The sequence below is a fragment of the Onychomys torridus genome, chromosome 17, assembly GCF_903995425.1.
Source record: "Onychomys torridus chromosome 17, mOncTor1.1, whole genome shotgun sequence".
NCBI lineage: Eukaryota > Metazoa > Chordata > Mammalia > Rodentia > Cricetidae > Onychomys > Onychomys torridus.
The window spans coordinates 8,858,585-8,876,992 of record NC_050459.1 but is presented as its reverse complement, the minus strand read 5'-3'; the positions used below and the strand labels follow the sequence as shown (position 1 = coordinate 8,876,992).

General features: G+C 48.6%; 1 protein-coding gene across 6 annotated transcripts in view; it reads right to left on the bottom strand.

Moving 5' to 3' along the window:
• Positions 1-18,408, bottom strand: part of Arhgef7 (Rho guanine nucleotide exchange factor 7) — a 111,182-nt gene that overhangs the window by 28,506 nt on the left and 64,268 nt on the right. For all 6 annotated transcript variants that reach the window (XM_036209227.1, XM_036209226.1, XM_036209225.1 and 3 more), the window contains 4 exons: positions 14,887-14,975; positions 7,358-7,452; positions 7,046-7,141; positions 1,900-2,022 (listed from right to left, as the gene is read on the bottom strand). In XM_036209227.1, coding sequence (XP_036065120.1) covers positions 1,900-2,022; positions 7,046-7,141; positions 7,358-7,452; positions 14,887-14,975 — 403 coding nt within the window. The remainder of the gene's footprint in view (positions 1-1,899; positions 2,023-7,045; positions 7,142-7,357; positions 7,453-14,886; positions 14,976-18,408) is intronic.

Sequence of the window (18,408 nt, the reverse complement as noted above, 5' to 3'; positions counted from 1 at the left end):
GCTTGCCTTACAGACAGGACCTGAAGAGTCACCGGGTAACGGCAGAGTGAGGTGAGCAGGCTGCCCACTGGCACTCCTCACTCCGCCCGCTGCTTTACCACCTCCCTCCCACAAGAAGTCAGTCAGACTCTGCCCAGGACTGTTCTCACACTCCACCCTGACCCCCAGAACGTGTCGGGGCGGGACAACAGCTCACACGCTCCCTACCTCCTGCTTCACTACATCAATAATTCCTACAGAGTATTTAGAGACACAAACTTAATACCTGGGTTTTGCTTTTGTGAAATTTGAACTTCTAAGCTCAAGGAGTCAATGTAACGTGTAACTGAACATAAGCTTTATGCTAAAGAGAACAAGAGGCTGACCCAGCCCCATCCCAGAGCGGAAGAAGGAGAACACAGGGGCCAACGTGCAGGCTTCTACTTTCCCTCTGACTGTGAAGCACTCCAGCCCTCCCTCCCACTCAGAACTGTAGGTGTTAAACAGATGGGAGTCAGCAACACTGTGTTCCTTGCACACCTGAGCACACTAAGGAGCAGAAAAGGTCCGGGTCACTCACTCTTCTTACCCAGGTCAGACAACAAAATAGAGCCCTACTGCATGTGCTCCATGTGAGTGATGCATGCAGGGTCCACTAATACTCATCTCAACCCTAGGAACAAGGGCTCCGCCACTCTGGCCTCTCTGCATTTCTAGGGAGGCAGGTGAGGCCAGTTCACCCAAGGTATTTACTTGTGCTTCACAATTTTAAAGCAAAATGTCCCATTAATAAATAAAAAGCACATGTAACTTGATGCTGATGAATACTTTTCCACTAACATCTTTGAACATACAGAACTGCTATTTATAAAAGAAACCACATAGTTTCTTCCAATAATAATAAAGTTGCCATGATAACAGAATAGAAATGCTGTGCCTCTTTTAGCAGCAGAAGTCGATCCTGAGCTCACTAGACATTTACTCCGTCACCTGGCATGATACCAGCACTCACCACAATGAGACTACCCCAAACCACCTCCAACAACCAGCAATCTCTCCTCCCAACTCAAAGGAGACAGCTGGTACCACAGAAAGGAAGAGAAATCCTGCACGTCAATTTTCTATCAGATTGAAAGGCTCAAGCAAGCGGTCTGCAGTGGAGTGATCTGTCTACAGAAAGTCCTCACCTCAAACAGCCGCTTCTCTCACACCGCCCCAACCCAACCCAGGCCCCAGGTCTCCCACCGCCCCAGAGAAGCTCATTTCTGAAGCCTCAATGGCTTGCAACAACTTCCTAAGCACTTACCAGCTCCCCTCCAGGATTTCCACCAAAGAAAAGGTCCCAGACTAAGGGAGACTTCAGAAGGACCCTCTTGTTTTCTTGTTGGCTGCTTGGTTGGGGGTGAGGGGTGCATACATATGTCTACAGGTGTGCACACCTGCAGGCACACATGAACAGGCCAGGGAAGACGTTGGGTGTCCTGCTCTATTACTCTCCACCATAAGCCTGTGACACTAGATGTCTCATTTAACCTAAAGCCAGCCTAGCAGCCAGCAAACGCTAGCAATCCTCCTGTCGCTGCCACCCACAGCAATGGGGTTCCAGATTTACACTGGTGGCCATGGTCAGCATTTGTAACCTGGGTACTGGAGCCAATGCAAGCCCTCATGACAATGGTCCACAGACACAGAGGGAGTGGCATTATTGGAGGTATATTCTTGTTGGGGTAGGAGTGGCCTTTTTGGAAGAAGTGTGCGTGCGTGTGTGTGTGTGTGTGTGTGTGTGTGTGTGTGTGTGTGTGTGCATGCATGTGTGTTGAGGGGGTTGCTGGCCTCATTTAGTATGAACATTGTCACATGCGGTATCTAGAGGTTCAGAGCTGCCCACCTCCACTGGCCCAGATGTCTCAGTCAACAAACCTATGTTCTGTGAGGACGCTCACAGCAGATGGGTGGTTGGCACAGTAAGCGAGGTACAGGGTCCTCATCTGCGGCATCAAGCTCAGGAAACAGCCACCAACTCTCTGCTGGGCCTCAGGAGACCTGTGGTGTGATACAGAGAGAGATACCATCAGACAGAGATAAACTGGCAAGCGGCAGATGCACCAGGCGCTTTTCCTCTGCCCAGTCCCCATACCCTTCTGCCCCTGCCCACTCCTACAGGCTGAGGAGCTAACTTCCCACAGTGTCCAGAAGGTCAGGTCTGACATGCCACATGACTGACCAACCTTGCCAAATCTATGTTCTCTGTGTGGTGAGAAAAATATATGTCCTAAAGCCTGAAATGCTGTATACAAGTTAGAAGTTTCCATACATGGCTGCCTTACTGGAAGTTTCTGACCCATGTAGCAATGCAGGTGGCACAAGAATAAATACTAAAGACCCCTTCCCCTGCAGGCCACAGGGGCTAGAGAATAAATACTAAAGACCCCTTCCCCTGCAGGCCACAGGGGCTAGAGAATAAATACTAAAGACCCCTTCCCCTGCAGGCCACATGGCTAGAGATGCCACTTCTTCCCACTTCTAAGCAATGGTAATGGGTCGAGAACAAAAGGAACAGCCAGCTGGAACCCACTGTGGAGATGGAGAGTGGGTGCCAAGTGGTGACACCTGGCATCATCAGCAGGACACCAGTGGGCTACATCCAGGGGCCACTGGGAGCGGGAGGTGCTTTGCCTGTCTCCCCAGAATGTAGGCCCAGGACAGGACATCAGCCACAAACAGGGAGCCTGAGAGGACACCCCCAGTAGTCCACATCCACCAGATTCTTAGCACACTGATAGGAAAGAGGACTTCCTGCTCCCTGGAGACTCTGACCCAGAGGAAATAGGACCAAAGCTAATTAATACCAGAAGTCCTCAACAAAGCTGATTCAGTGAGTCGTGACCCACAGTCGGTGCTGCAGAAGCATTTTTTGTGTGCTGGCCTCAAGTGTAAGCAGCTGTGCTGGCCGGTTTCATGTTAACTAAACCAAGATAGAAACATGTGAGAGAAGAGAACCTCAATTGAGAGAATGCCTCTATAGGACTGGTTTATAGGCAAGCCTGCAGAACATCTTAACTAGCTGATTAAAGGGGGTGGCCCAGCCCATTGTGGCTGATATCACCCCTGGGCTGGTGGTTCAAGTTCCATAAGAAGGCAGGCTGAGCAAGCCAGTAAGCACATCCCTCCATGGCCTCTGCATCAGCTCCGCCTCCAGGTTCCTGCCCTGCTTGTGTTCCTGCCTTGGCTTCCCTGGTGGACTGTGACTCAGGATGTGTGAGTCAAATCAACTCTTTCTTCCCCAATATGCTTTTGGGCAGCGTTTCATCACAGCAATGGAAACCCTAACTAAGACAGTAGGCAAAAAGGACAAAGACTTCTGAGAGAGAGAGAGAGAGAGAGAGAGACAGACAGACAGACAGACAGACAGACAGACAGACACCAGGCCTAAAAGGCAGGCAGAATAAGCCATGTTCGGAAAGCAGCAGCACAAAAATGTCTGACTTAGGATCTGTCTGCTCCACCTGTCTAAGAAGACAAGTCAACTGACAACTCCCGTCAATCACTGGTTGTAGATGGGGTTGGGGTACAAGCCGCCACGGGCAGAGCACGCATTAGCACGCTTAAGGCTCTGACACCAATCCCCTGCAGTGCAAATCAACAAAACACAACACAAAGCAATGACAAGAAAATGCAAAAGTTAGCAAGAGCAGGAAGTTCTAAAAATCCCCCAGAACAGAAAGCATTTTAAATGAGCGGGGTATACTGCCCGGCACCAGTGCAAAGTTCCAAAATGAAAGAGACAGGTGCAGGCAAATCAAAAAATTACCCACCAAACTGGGCAGAATGCCAGAGCAAGACGCCAGTGTCCACACAGGAAGCGGCTCCCATGTTCCAGGGGTAAGGACTAACCCAGACAGACAGCACAGCACCTCAAGTCAGATCCTAGCAAGAGCCCCTGGGAGCTGAAACCAGCTTCCCAGAGGGCTGAGCAGTTCCGAGCTCCCTCAGCAACAGGACAGCAGGCCCAGCTCCATCCCCTGCAGCCCAAGCCCATGCGGACTCCCCATCCAGAGAACACCCTTCAGAAACAGATTCAAACGAAGAGAAAACAGGCTACCAAAGGCAGCATGTGACCCTAGGAAGGAGGCTGGGGCTGCACCAGTGAGGTGTCCTCTCTGCTCCGCTTCCCTATGAACCAAACCCCGGTCCCCAAGAGCAACAAGTGCTCTCAGCTGCTGAGCTGTTTCTCCAGTCCCAGGTTTTTAGTTTTTGGTGTGGATATCTTAACTATCTTTCCCTTTTTTTGTTTTTGTTTTTTTGTTTTTGTTTTTTGAGCCAGGGTTTCTCTGTGTAGCTTTGTGCCTTTCCTGGAACTCACTCTGTAGACCAGGCTGGCCTCAAACTCACAGAGATCCGCCTTTCTCTGCCTCCAGAGTGCTGGGATTAAAGGCGTGCGCTGCCACGTGAACAGCAGGAGGGGGACAGACCATCCGTGGCTCTATCTGGATAGTGGAGAGCAGCAGGCACATTTTTAATCTTACTTTCATTAGACATCCATCAGTCATTTAGAGGAGGTTGGGCTGTACCACACAACCATTAGGAGGATATGCCTGAGAAGGTTTAATTCCCAGAAACCACATGGAGGCTCATAAGCCTCTGTAATTCCAGTTCTAGGGGATCCAATGTCCTCTTCTTACCTCCACAGGCTCCAGGGATACACCTAGTGTACATACATACATGCAAGCAAAACACTAGTATACATAAATAAATCTAAATTTTTTAACAGAACAAAACCCTAATGCATCGTACTCAACTCATTACACCACTCAAGAAATTCAATAATTCATTCTCTGCTTTAACTGACTCAATAGCCAGACAACTGCCTGTCAACGATGTCCAACAGGAAAAGGGCGAGGAGAAAAGAAAAGCAAGGGGACGCTCCCTGCTTCCACAGACACTTCCTGCAGCCAGCATCTGGGAGCAGAGGTGAACCCGTGGTGACAGGCCTGCAGGCAGGGGCCATCGAGAATAGGCCAGCGAGCACTTCCTGGGCACAGCAGGCCCAACTGCCCTCCACAGCCAGCCAGCTCTGTTTTGCTATGGCCTCCCCAGAGTGGCAAGGCCCTGCAGCCACAGCCACCTAGACTCTGAGAGGGAGGGCCGAGAGCTGCCGCCTCGTACCCTCCCAAGGACACACAAAAGCAACTGAGGAAACAGGCAGGGCAGTGACCCGAAAACTCCAACCCCAGACCCTGCTGGGTCTCTTCCAGAGGCCAGAGGATGGTGGAGGTGGTCCACATTCCCACCACAGGTATTGTGAAAGAAAAACTCCCTAGGCCATCCAGGAGGAATACAGTGAATCGTAAGGAGGGAATTCTGTCAGCTGAAACAGTACGTGAAAGGAAAGCTGGCAGTCAAACACACTCAGCAAGTACTCAGCACCAAAAGTTAGGAGCTGGAGGCCGCCCCAGAGACCCGGGGTGGGGAAGTCACCTCAGAAATCAACCGATATTTCACCATACCATATGTATGGTGGTATTGTGTTCCCCAAAATATTGTGTGTTCCCCGAAATAAACTTATCTGGGGTCAGAGAGCAGGACAGCCACAATATTAAACATGACGATAGGCAGTGGTAGCACATGCCTTTAATCCTAGCATTCCAGAGACAGAAAGACCTCTGGATCTCTGAGTTCAAGGCCACATTAGAAACAGCCAGGCATTGGGACACACGCCTTTAATCCCAGAAATCCAGCCTTTAATCCCAGAGAGTGACTGCAAAAAGTAGAAAGTTTATAAAAGGCGTGAAGACCAGGAACTAGAAGCATTTGGCTGGTTAAGCTTTAAGGCTTTGGAGCAGCGCAGTTCAGCTGAGATTCATTCTGGATAAGTACTCAGAAGCTTGCAGTCTGAGGAAATAAGACCAGCTGAGGAACTGGTGAGGTGAGGTAGCTGTGGCTTGTTCTGCTTCTCTGATCTTCCAGCATTCACCCCAATACCTGGCTCTGAGTTTGATTTTATTAATAAGAACTTTTCTGCTACAGGATACGTGTTAGAATATTACTTTAACTATGTAAAGGTGGGCTGCATTTGTTTAACTATGTAAAGATGGGTTGTTGTTTCACCTTGCCTGCCTAAGGCACCTGACTGGTCTAGTAAAAAGCTAAGAAGCCAAAAGCTAGACAGGAGAAGGAGACGGGGAGCTGGCTGCAGAGAGAATAAATAGGAGGAGGACTCTAGGCTCAAGGGAGATGCCCAGGGCCAGTTAGCCAGGCAGCTGCCAGGCAGCCAGACACAGGAGAAGCAGAAAAAGCAGGACACACAGAATGAAAGAAAGGTAAAAGCCTCGAGGCAAAACATAGACGAAGAGAAACAGGTTAAGTTATAAGAGCTAGTGGGACAAGCCTAAGCTAAGGCCGAGCATTCATAACTAATACTAAGTCTCTGTGTCGTGAGTTGGGGGCTGGCAACTCGAGGAAGCCTGCTAGAGATACAGGCTTTGCATTCGAGTCCACTACTCCACCCTTGGTGTCCCAATTTTATCTTAAACCCCAACCCCCTCAATAGGGCATGAAAAGGAGTTAATGAATTAATACACCCCAATACTTAGAATAGTGCCTGGCACATGTTGGAACTCAGTAAACAAAAGGCATATATGAAGAGTAACCCTTGTGGTTCTTTCTAATGGCATGCTGCCTGTACGTGGCAATCTATAGTCTGTCAGCTCTTTACAGGACAGAGCAACACACAACTAGCAAACAACACTGGGAAGAGCCACCTTACAATACACGGCCAGACGCAGTTCAGCTGCTGGTCACCTCACCTCCTGACAAGCCATGCTGCACCCTTCTCCACCCTCAGCTGAAACACCACTCTCCTCAAGTCTTTCCATATCTAAACGGTCTGTCACGAAAACCAACCAGTCTAACTCACAGCTTTGACTGTAAAACTTTACCGCTGCCCCCACAAAAAATAGCCTAGCTTCTATCTTCAAAAATATTCATTCTAAAATTATGTTAAGCTTGATGCTTTCGATAGCGACTAAACCCATATAAACTCATAAGCTTTTGGCAGTTGACTTACTTGGTACATTCTTCTAAGGACTGTACAAGCACTTGCTGGAAGGAAGAGATTTCCTCGAGATTTCCCATTAAATAGGAAGTGTTTGCTGAACTCAACCTAAGGCCAAGAAAAACAAAGGCAGAAGTCTGTCAGTGGTCTAACTTGCATCCTGATTTCCTACCATGAAGCCCTACGGGGGGCGCTGTAACCTAATGAAGACAATGCTGTGCCCAAGGCAATCTAGCACTCTGACCTCCACCCTTTCCCCTCGCAAACACAAGCACAGATTGAGAAGGCTAGCTGGCACTCAAGAGCACTCTCTAGCCAACTTACTTCTCGCTGGTCTGCAGTGGCCGCAGATAGGTCGAAAGCATAGACTGCAGCTCCTTAGAATATTCATGCTCTGTTTCGAGGATATTCTGTAGCACCTGCAATAAATAATAAACCACTATCATTCACACTGCAAGAGCTATTTGCCATAATTTATAAATTTTAGCAAGTTGATCACCATATAATACTAACGCGTTTACTCCTTTGTGGTTATTAAGTGCTAATCCTGTGTACTGAACTATTGAGGCCAGAGGCCTGACTTCACCATGCTGACAACAGGCATGCCTAGGCTGAGTGAGAGCACATTCCACCCCTGGACATGGAAGGTGAGGTCTACTCAAATGACAGAAGACTGACTGTGGACAGCCCAAAGCATCGGTGGGCTGCTGTGTCTCTAAAGTGCTAGGTGGTCACCAAGTGCCACACACAGTCACCTAGGGAGTCTAAGAGCAGGAAGCTAAGTGCAGTGACAGGACTGGGGCTGTGGAGACGACCAGGGGTGGGTAAGTGTGCTGGTGACAGAGTGGCTCTGTAGTCCAACTTGGGTGTGCGGTTACACAGGTCAACACACTTGCTGAAGCTCGCTGAACTAGGTAAAACCTGTTCTCTCGTGTATGCAGCTGAGTATCCCTAACCCAAAGTGATCAGGAATCTTAAGCTTTCTGAGTTCTATTCCGAGACTCCAAGTTTTAAGCTTTGGACCACTTCAGAGTTTGCGTTTAAGAATGTTCAACCAGTAAAGTCTATACAAATATTCCCAAACCCCCAAACTCCAAAATTCTGGTTCCAAGCACTTAGACAAGGGACACAACCTGTCTGTAAAACATATCTCAAATACATGAACTTTACTCTTTAAACCATTAGTTCTCAACCTGTAGGTTGTGACCCACAAAATACCAAACAGACAAACTTAAACAAATGCTTCCCAGCGGCAGCCACCAACACCAGAGCCACATGACCAAACAAGACAGGTGTGGACTTCCCAGGCCAGGGCCAGAAGCACTGACACCAACACACCTGTCCCCTGTCCTTGCTCCTAGCAGCTACTCAGGGTCGTAACCCCGAAAAGACAAGTCCTTTACCTAAGCCTGTGTGCAGACCTGTCACTCAGCCACTCAGGAGGCCAAGGCAGGATAATTACAAATTCAAGATCTGCTTGGCCTCTGGGGCAAGTTCAAGGACAGCATGAGCAACGCGCACAAATTGCTTCCACATAATTTGAGGGGGTGGGGGAGGGAAGGGGAGGAGAGAATGACCTAAGAACACAGTCCCTGGCAGCTCAAATCCCTGGGGTCAAGACTTAGGACACCTCCCCACCCCTATACATACACATAAAGTTTCCTTTGCAGAGCAGTTAGCTTCTTCCATATTGGGCACCTGGTAAACTGCAGAGCCAAAAAGTAACAGTGGGCCCTTCTGTCACCAGCCCCATAGGGCAGCTCCAGGTCCAAAGGGAGAAATCAGAGCTCCACAGGGCCCCCCATGAGAGGGAAGTCCTTCCCAGCCCTTTCTATCCCACCCTTTAGACTAGCGGGGCTGTTTAACTAGGTCACACAGTGTGGGCTTTCTGAGCACTTCCTGAATGCTATGTCTTACCTGCCTCACAAAGCCTACACACACGCCTACTAACTCATCACAGACTGAAAGAGGAGGCCCAGACAGCAGCGCTTTCGGGTTTCTGACCATGATTTCTGATCATCTAAACACAAGTTAAAACACTTCAGCCTTCATATGCACCATCTGACTGCTCTTCAGTTCAGCACTGGCTCTGTGAGCTCAAAGGAGCCCCAAGTAGATGGAGTGTCATGAGCAGCTTACACACTCAACCCCAAGAAGAAACACCACAGGCTCTGTCTCCGCTGATGCCCAACTCTGGCTTCATCATGAATGGACTTATTCATGGGGACAGCTGGCAGACAGCCAGGAAGGGGAGGGACCATGCAGGGAGTTCATTCCTTTGTGGGGAAATCTGGATGCTGCACCCACAGTGACAATGTCCTCCTAACACACCCAAGTGTCAAAGGCCTGGTGACAGAGCACACTGTGACTCCAGACATCGCTCCAGAGACAGGCATTTAACCAGACACCGTCCTCAAAAAGCAGCAGCAGAAGAGGGCGGTCCCACCACCCTTGGGTCCCAGGAGAAAAGGTTCGGGGGGTTGGGGGGGGTGAGAGGCAGAGCTCTAAGGTAATGCTGCAGCACAGCAAGAAGAGACAGCCCCTCGGACACCCAGCACATTCCTACAGTGATAGGCGAAGGAAAAGTGCACTGAGCGTCATGGTGCAGAGACCCCGGACACCCCAGCCTTCCTCAGCCACAGCCCCGAGAACAGACAGACACACGTCAAGGCTTCCCAAAGGAATGCCACCAAGCGGCCCCACAGTGGCCAAGTTCACTAAACTGCTCCACCCCAACTACTGACTAGTACACATACTGTTTTCAGACCATCCTGCAATGCTCTCCAGAAAACAAAGCAAGAAGCACGTACACAGCACACATTTACACCTGTTTACACCAGTACCTCCGGAACCCCTCCTGGCCTGAGTCTGCCAGTCATCAGCCTCACCTCTCCTCCTCTTTGTGCCTTAAGCACACGGTGGCTGCTGCAGGACCCCATGGATCTCACCCCAGCCGCCACAGCTCCATCACACCATGCCTGGGAACCCAGAATATAGCAGTGTTCAGGAAGATGCAGACTTTGTGACCCACGGTGCTAAAGAAGGCCAAAGGGAAAACCCCAGGCGGCATGGCTAGCTCTGAGTCACGAGACATTGAACCGTCCAGTCATACATCAGTGCCACACAGGGGGGCGGGCACCCTCCGCAGCCACACAGATGTTCCTAAGACTTTCTGCCTTGAAACAAACCAACTCAAGAAGGACTAACTCCCATACTGTGCATGACACTCACTCTCAGCCTCTCTGACTTGAGATGTCCTGTGTATTCCTTAAAAATAACTCATCTACAGGGCTAGAGGTGTTACTCAATGGCAGAGTGCCTGCCCAGCATGTGTGGGGGCCTGGGCTCCACCCTAAGCACTGCAAAGGTCAAACATCGATAAAAGACTGACATATAAGAACCATAAAATAGTACATCTTTTCTTTCGGAGTCCTCCAAAGCTCACCATAAACTAAACCCAAATGTTTGCCATACAATCCTAGTTTATGCACACAGGGAAAGTGACATGGCATACTCCTCAAGTCTTCCACTCGACCAACCACGCCTTCCAGATACCAACATGAAGTCTAGTCTTTTTGTTTGTATGGGTATGCATGTGTGTATGTGTGCATGAGACAGTGTGCATGTATGCATTGGTGTACATGGGTGTACAGGTGTGCATGTATATACAGGTGTGCATGTGTGTACATGTGGACGCAAAAGGTCAGCACTCAGAAGTCTTCCTCAACCACTCCCCATTTTAGGTTTTTGAGATGGGGAACCTGGAACTTGCTAATTCACTTAGTGAGTTCTAGGGATCAGATCGCCTATCTCCATCTCAGGGGCACTTGCCTGGCTTCTATGTGGATGCTGGGGGTTCAAACCCAGTCCTCACGCTTCCACGCAGGCACCTGGACTGAGACATGTCCCACTCTAGTCCAATCTATCTACATTTTCAGAATGTGGACTGTACAGCTGGACTCCGATCATAAGGCAGCGTCCGTCGAGCAGCACATGTGCTCGGTGAGGGAAGTGTGAAGCTCCCACTGGTTCCACAACTCTGCAGCTCACCAGGACATGCAGGGACCCTCCCTGTTATCACTGACATTTCCACTGTCATCTTGACAGAATCTGGAGTCACCTTGGAGATGAGCTTCTGGACACGCCCACAGGGAATTATTTTGGTTGGGTTAAGAAGGGGGAAGACCTGCCCACCGGGTAGGGCTGTGAGTGAGTACACATGACTAGCTGCTTCTATGTCCTGCCTTCTGACTCCCCACCACAGTGGACTACGACCCGACACTGAGTGCCAAAAGAAACCCTTCTTAAGTTGCACTGTCAGGTCTTTTACCACAGGAACAGGAAAAGAAACTAAGACAGTGTCTCTGTTTACACTTGCCTTTAATAACTTCTTGACATCTAGAACCTACTTAACTGGCAGGTAAGTATGCTTTAGTATCTACCTTTTTTAAATTTTTTTTAAAGATTTATTTATTTATTATGTATACAATATTCTGCCTGCACATATGGCTGCAGGCCAGAAGAGGGCGTCAGATCTCATTACAGATGGTTGTGAGCCACCATGTGGTTGCTGGGAATTGAACTCAGGACCTTTGGAAGAGCAGTCAGTGCTCTTAACCACTGAGCCATCTCTCCAGCTCAGTATCTACCTTTTAAAACAAATAGTTTTACTATAGAATATTCCTAACTCGATATATTCCTACTAGGTTTGAGAGAGACATTTCTTCTAAACGTTAAAAATGTACCAGATAAGGAGCTGGAGAGATGGCTCAGAGGTTAAGAGCACTGGCTGATCTCCCAGAGGACCTAGTTTCAATTCCCAGCACCTAAATGGCAGATCATAATTGTCTGTAGTTCTAGTTCCAGGGAATCCAACACCCTCACACAGACATACATGCAGACAAAACACCAATGCACACAAAATAAAAATAAATTATTGAGGAATATCCTTTACACAGTGTGAATATATGTGGCTATGACTGGATTAACAAACAAGCTGACTGGCCAATAGTGGAACAGGATAAGGTTAGGCAAGAGAACCAAACTGAGAATGCTGGGAGGAAGAAGGGCGGAGTTAGGAATCTCGAACAGGCATAGAAAGAAGCAAGATGGGCATGCTGTACTGCAAAAAGGTACGAAGCCACATGGCACAGAAAATATAGGTTAACTGAAAATGAAAATGTAAGAGTTAGCTAGTAACAAGCCTGAGCTACTGGCCGAGCATTTATAATTAATATTAAGATTCTGAGTGGTTATTCGAGAGCAGCTGCCAGCACAGGAAAACTCCGCCTACAAATTATTTTTAAAAAGGAAAATAACATTAAAAACAATTACCAGACAAAAGTGGGTGCAAACAATTCATGTTAAACAGCAGTCTATAGGAACTCACGTAGTTACATCCCCCTCTGCACTGCACATACTCACTAGGTATGTAGACACAGGCACACCTGTAACCCAGCCATCCACTTCCTCCTTTTATAAAAAGGAATCTTCCAGAGTTATGACAATTCTGACTTAGGAAGCAAGAAATGCTACCTACCCACCTAACACTATCCCCAGCCTACCAGGACTGTCACACAGGGCCTCTCTCTGAGGGACCTTTTAAGTCAGGAGGTCTTCAGCATCCCCAGGGGTTAGTTAACTCACCACTCATTCACCAGGCACTCAGTTCCTCACTGGGCTAAGCTCCTGCTGTCACCTCACACTACAGCCTGTGTCATTTTGGCCCAAATAAAACAAGCAGTTCCGTAAGAACAAAAGGGAGGAAATCTGTTGAGGAGCTGGCAGACACCCCATTTCCATAGAAACTGTGGATAGGACACAGGAAGTGGGGCCCTCCCAGGAGAGCCAGGGACTCATATTGGAGGTCTCCCCAAGCTCACCTGTCAGACTCCCAAGGTCACAGTATGAGAATGCCCTTCATTGGCTTATGTTTGAATGCTTAGTCCCCAGAGGGTGGAACTGTTTGGGAAGGATTAAGGGGTGTGGCCCTGTTAGAGGAGGTTATCACTAGGGGTTGGGTTCTGAGGTTTCAAAAGCCTATGCCATCTTCAGTCTGTCTCTCTCCTCTCTCACCCCCAACCCCTCTGCTTTGGGATCAGATATAAGCTCTGAGCTTTTGCTCTAGTACCACGCCTGGCTGCCTGCCACCATGCTCCCTACCATGAAAATCAGACTCTAGCCCTCTGCAACTGTGAGCCACAGTAAATGTTTTCTTTTATAAATCATCTTGGTCATAGTGTCTCTTCACAGAAATAGAAAACTATCTAAGACATGAGATATAAAAGAAATCTTGATCAAAGTAGAAGACCAAAGATCAGATGAAGCAAATTCTGGGCCCACAGTGCCACACAGGAGCACAGGAGAAAGCACAGGGGTGTCTAGCAGCTTCCAAAGATATATGTCTGCTGTGGACACTTGTAGATTACAACTTGTGACTGTTACTTATCACTCAGTTTGTGTAAGCATGTCAAGGAAAAAGCCACTCTGCATTCCTGTGATACTAGGCATGAACAGAGTTACTTTCTTTAACAACACAATGTGCTGAGAAGGGGAAGCTTGTTAAGTGAGCAGCCCTCCATGGATGAATGAAGACATATACAAGACTGTCAATGCCTCAGAGTAGGGCATCCAAGTCCTTATTGGACCCTGGTGGGAAAGATGTCTGCCATCATGCTATGGGTGGAATCAGCAGCTTCACTGTCAGGATCCATCAAATTCAGACAGTCATTCCTATCACGGGTGTGTCTCTTATACCTTCATGATCAGGTCACTGGACTAACGTCTCATGGGTATCCTCAAAAGCAACCAGGAGACCTGCTTGCAATCAGAATGGTATGGTGGCCTCAGGCATGCATTTTGTTTCCAAAATTGCTAAATGTGCTTCCCAGTGCCCTTGAAACCTCTATGGCACTTTACCGGGCACCTAAAGGCTAATCGCAAATTCTCTTCACGTTACAAAGCCAATGCTAGCAACACCAACCTCATAGTGCAGGTCAAGTCACTGCTCAGGCAGCCAGCAGCTCATCTCAAAAACCACTCCATGGCTAAGCAGCAAGGACAGTTAGAGCTGGGACATGTACCCCTTCCCTGCACCACCACACCATCAGAATCTCAGCAAGGCTGCCAACATCTAGGGACCCAGTGGAGAGCTGAGTGTACACCGAGGAGGCCAGCTTCAGGTGCAGGCCACAAAGGGACCCTCGGACAGCACTATCACAAGACAGAGTCCAGCATGCAGCTGAAGCCAGGCAGAAAGAGAGCAGGGGAGTCAAGGGCGCCACACAGTAATCCTTGCCTCTACTGTTTGGAGTCTAAGCCAGTGGTTCTCAACCTGTGGGTCACAACACCTTTACGAGTTGAACAGCCCTTTCACAGGGTCCCCTATCACCATCAGAAAACAGATACTTACATTACGATTCTAACAGTAGCAAAATTACAGTTATCAAGTAGCAATAAAAATAATTTTATGGTTGGGATCACCAGAACAACATGAGGAGCTTCATTAAGGGGTCACAGCATTAAGAAGTCGCGAGAACCACTGACCTAGGCCCCGCCTCTAACTCCATTCAAGTCAACACAGACACAGTAGTCTCAAGAATGAAAGGGCAATAGACAAAATAAACCAGAACCTATAAAGCTAGAGGACCTCTAACCCACTCCAGCCAGGCCTATTGGCACCTGAAGCATGCGAGGATTATAAGTTATACACTCTACAGTCACAGCACCACACAGTGACAAGGAGTGGGCAGTCCCCACACACCAGATGTTCCCTCTAGGATACTGGTGGTGCATCCACAACAGCTGCCTTCAGAGTCTGCAGACCCTTGAGGGGCTGTCCTGCAGTTACTCACCACATTGTAATAGCTCTTGTTGATGGCAGTCGTATCGAACCCTTTGGGGGGGCTCTTCAAGGTTCCTGATTTGGGTGACACGGGCTTCTCTGGAATAAAAAACAAAACACAGAAGGAAGCTTTATTGATCAAAGCCATGTGAGGGAAGGCACAGCCCTCTCACACCAGGCCTCCACACCAAAGCCTCCCCTGCACTAGCCTGAGAAGGTCTCAGGGATAAGCTGTGGTAGAGGGTCTGCCTACTGTTGGCTGTGGGGTGACTAGGTGGTACATGTCGTCTAACACTGGCTTCAATGGTTCTCTGGGGCAGGATGTCAATTCAGGCTCGTGGGAATAAACGGAGAGAGACACATTTCCCTATTTTCACCCCAGACACTCTGATGAGCGTTTTCTGGGAGTTCGGGTCACGCATCCTGCATATCATCCCTTGCCTCCCCATAATAATCCTGTGATGTGAATTCTGGCCCCGAGCACAAGGGCTCTACCCTCTGTGTGTGAGGAGAGACCTGTCCCTCTCTATGACTCTGCTCTTCTCTGTCTGTACATCCTCCAACCAACACCGCACAGCACCAGGCTCTCAGGACTATTTCCACACCCAACACTCCCAGGCTACAGGTCCCCAAACCCACTGCCTGTTTGGCACCCCTAGTATCTTCTCAACCACCACAGGAGTCCAAAACGCCCAAACAGGACCTTGGGTCCCCCACCAGGGGTTGCTTGCCTAAATCTTCATGCAATGCCTCGCTGTCTCATGTTCCCAATAGTTAAACAACAGGAGGTACTCCTTCCTCATCCTGCAGGATGGAAAACAGTCCACAGAAAACAAGCCATTTCCTCAGCATAAGTAAGCCAAGAGCAAGCCTGATGCTTCTGGCTGAGACCGGTTCCTTCCACATTCAGACCTAGACTGGGAACCTGGCTGTAGAAGAGTCAACTGTGAGACACTTTGTGTCGGTGGAAGCAGTGATTTACACCTAGAGAGCCTGAAAGCTGGGTGAGGACACAAAATTGTAAAGTGTGATCACTCAAAGTCGTCAGATGATGGGCCACCTGTGAAAAAGTGCACACATGTAAGCTCACGGACCAGCATGGGACTGCCCCCAAAATAGCAGCAAAGCAATGCATTTATAAATTCTCCTCTTGTGTTTACACCTCAAAGTCATCACCTAGCCAATAAAACTCAGTATTTACTAGGAGAACTAGAAAAAAGTTTTTCATAAAGCAGTTTCCAGCTGCAATTTCACAAACAAGAAGAAGAAAGAGCAAGCAGAGTGAGTCCGTATTCTCTTCCCCCTGTGAACCCTACAGAGCGCAGGGAGCAGGGCAAGTCTGGGACCATGTGTCTGTCCCAGCATACCTTACTGTCAGCTCTCTACAAAGGCCCTGAGCTCCCATGGCCAGTGAGACTGTAGCCAACCTGACAGGACCCCTGCTAAGAGCACATAGGTCCACATCAAGAGAGCCCAAGAGCAACTGCCCACTGCAAACACAGAAGTGCCTGGACACTCGGGATCATCACAGATGTATGTGAAAGGAGGAGGAGGGGAGAGTCCCAAAGGGTACAGAGCTCCCAGCACCCCTAGGGGGGTGAGAGGCAGACTCATCTTGGCCCAGCACAATAACCAAAACAGGACCTTTTAGTGACAAGCGATGCTGAAAAGCAGCCTTGATGCTCCTACCCACTGGCCCAGAAACTGCAAGAAGGCCCCGAGCACACACAGCATGGGGAGGTCCCACTTCAAAGCAATGTGGCAAGCATGCGACTCTAAGAAAACTGGACTTGGAAGCACTTCAACAGTGACTTCTGTTGGAGTGCCCAGGTCGGCCCCGGGGATGGTGACTTGTGGCCACTAGCAGTCATGCTGACCACACACAGCTTGGGCCTCCACGGTCATTCAGTAACAGTAAGCCCAGCACCACTAGCCCCAGCACCTCCTGCTTCCCTCTTCCTTTCTCCCTTGAACTGAAGGAGCTCCCTGTTAGGTGCCTGTGTGTGTTAAATCATACCACCTGTATGGATAAAACAAAGTAAAAATCTACACATGACGCATCCAAAATAGTGCACAGGAAATAAAAGCCTCATAAAAACTATGCACCTTCTGTAGCACTGTATACATACCAGGAACTACAGACAGTATGGTATGCAAATAAAATACCAATTAAAGGTTCTTCCACAGACTCCTGGAAGGTATTTCTATTAGTCAGGTGTTTTTTTTACACAAGCTAAGGTCATTTGGGAAGAAGGAATCGTGTTAAAGAAACTGCCTCCCCATCGACAGGACAAAACAACAGCCTACAGAATGGGAAAAGATCATCACCAACCCCACATCTGACAGAGGGCTGATCTCCACAGTATATAAAGAACTCAAGAAATTAGACATCAACAAACCAAATAATTCAATTAAAAAATGGGATACTGATCTAAACAAAGAATTCTCAACAGAAGGATCTCATATGGCTGAAAAACACTTAACTGTTCAACATCCTCAGCCATCAGGAAAATGCAAATCAAAACAACTCTGAGATTCCATCTTTTTTTTGGGGGGGGGGGTTCGAGACAGGGTTTCTCTGTAGCTTTGGTGCCTGTCCTGGATCTCGCTCTGTAGACCAGGCTGGCCTCGAACTCACAGAGATCCGCCTGCCTCTGCCTCCCGAGTGCTAGGATTACAGGCGTGCGCCACCACCACCCGGCCTGAGATTCCATCTTACACCTGTCAGAATGGCTAGGATCAAAAACACAAGGAACAGCTTATGCTGGAGAGGATGTGGAGTAAAGGGAACACTCCACTGTTGGTGGGAGTGCAAACTTGTACTTTGGAAGTCAGTGTGGCGGTTTCTCAGAAAGCTGGGAATCAATCTCCCACAAGACCCAGCTATACCACTCTTGGGCATATACCCAAGGGATGCTCAATCATACCACAAGGACACTTGCTCAACTATGTTCATAGCAGCTTTATTTGTAATAGCCAGAATCTGGAAACAACCTAGACATCCCTCAACCAAATAATAGATAAGGAAAATGTGGTACATTTTCTCAGCTGTTAAAACAAGGACACCAGGAAATTTGAAGGAAAATGGATAAACTAGGAAAAAATCATCCTGAATGAGGTAATCCAGACTGATAAAGACAAACATGGTATGTACTCACTCATAAGCGGATTTAGCTGTAAAATAAAGGATAACTATGCTACAATCCACAGACCCAAAGACTAGTTAACAAGAGAGTTAATGGAGGGACACTCAGGTCTCCCTGAGAAGAGGAAATAGAAGAGATTTCCTGAGTGGACTGAGGGCAGGTAGGGGATGGGAATATGAGCGATGCGGGGGGGGGGGGGGGGGATCCCCATAAATCGGGAGAGTGCTGAGAGAGACTGCTAGGAGGTGGGCATTTAGGGGTCAGGGAGAAGCCTGGTGCAGGGAATCTCCCAGGAATCTATGAGGAGGAACCCAGCTTAGACTCCTAGCAATAGTGGATGTAGCCTGAACTGGCTGTCTCCTATGACCAGATTGATGCCTAGCCCA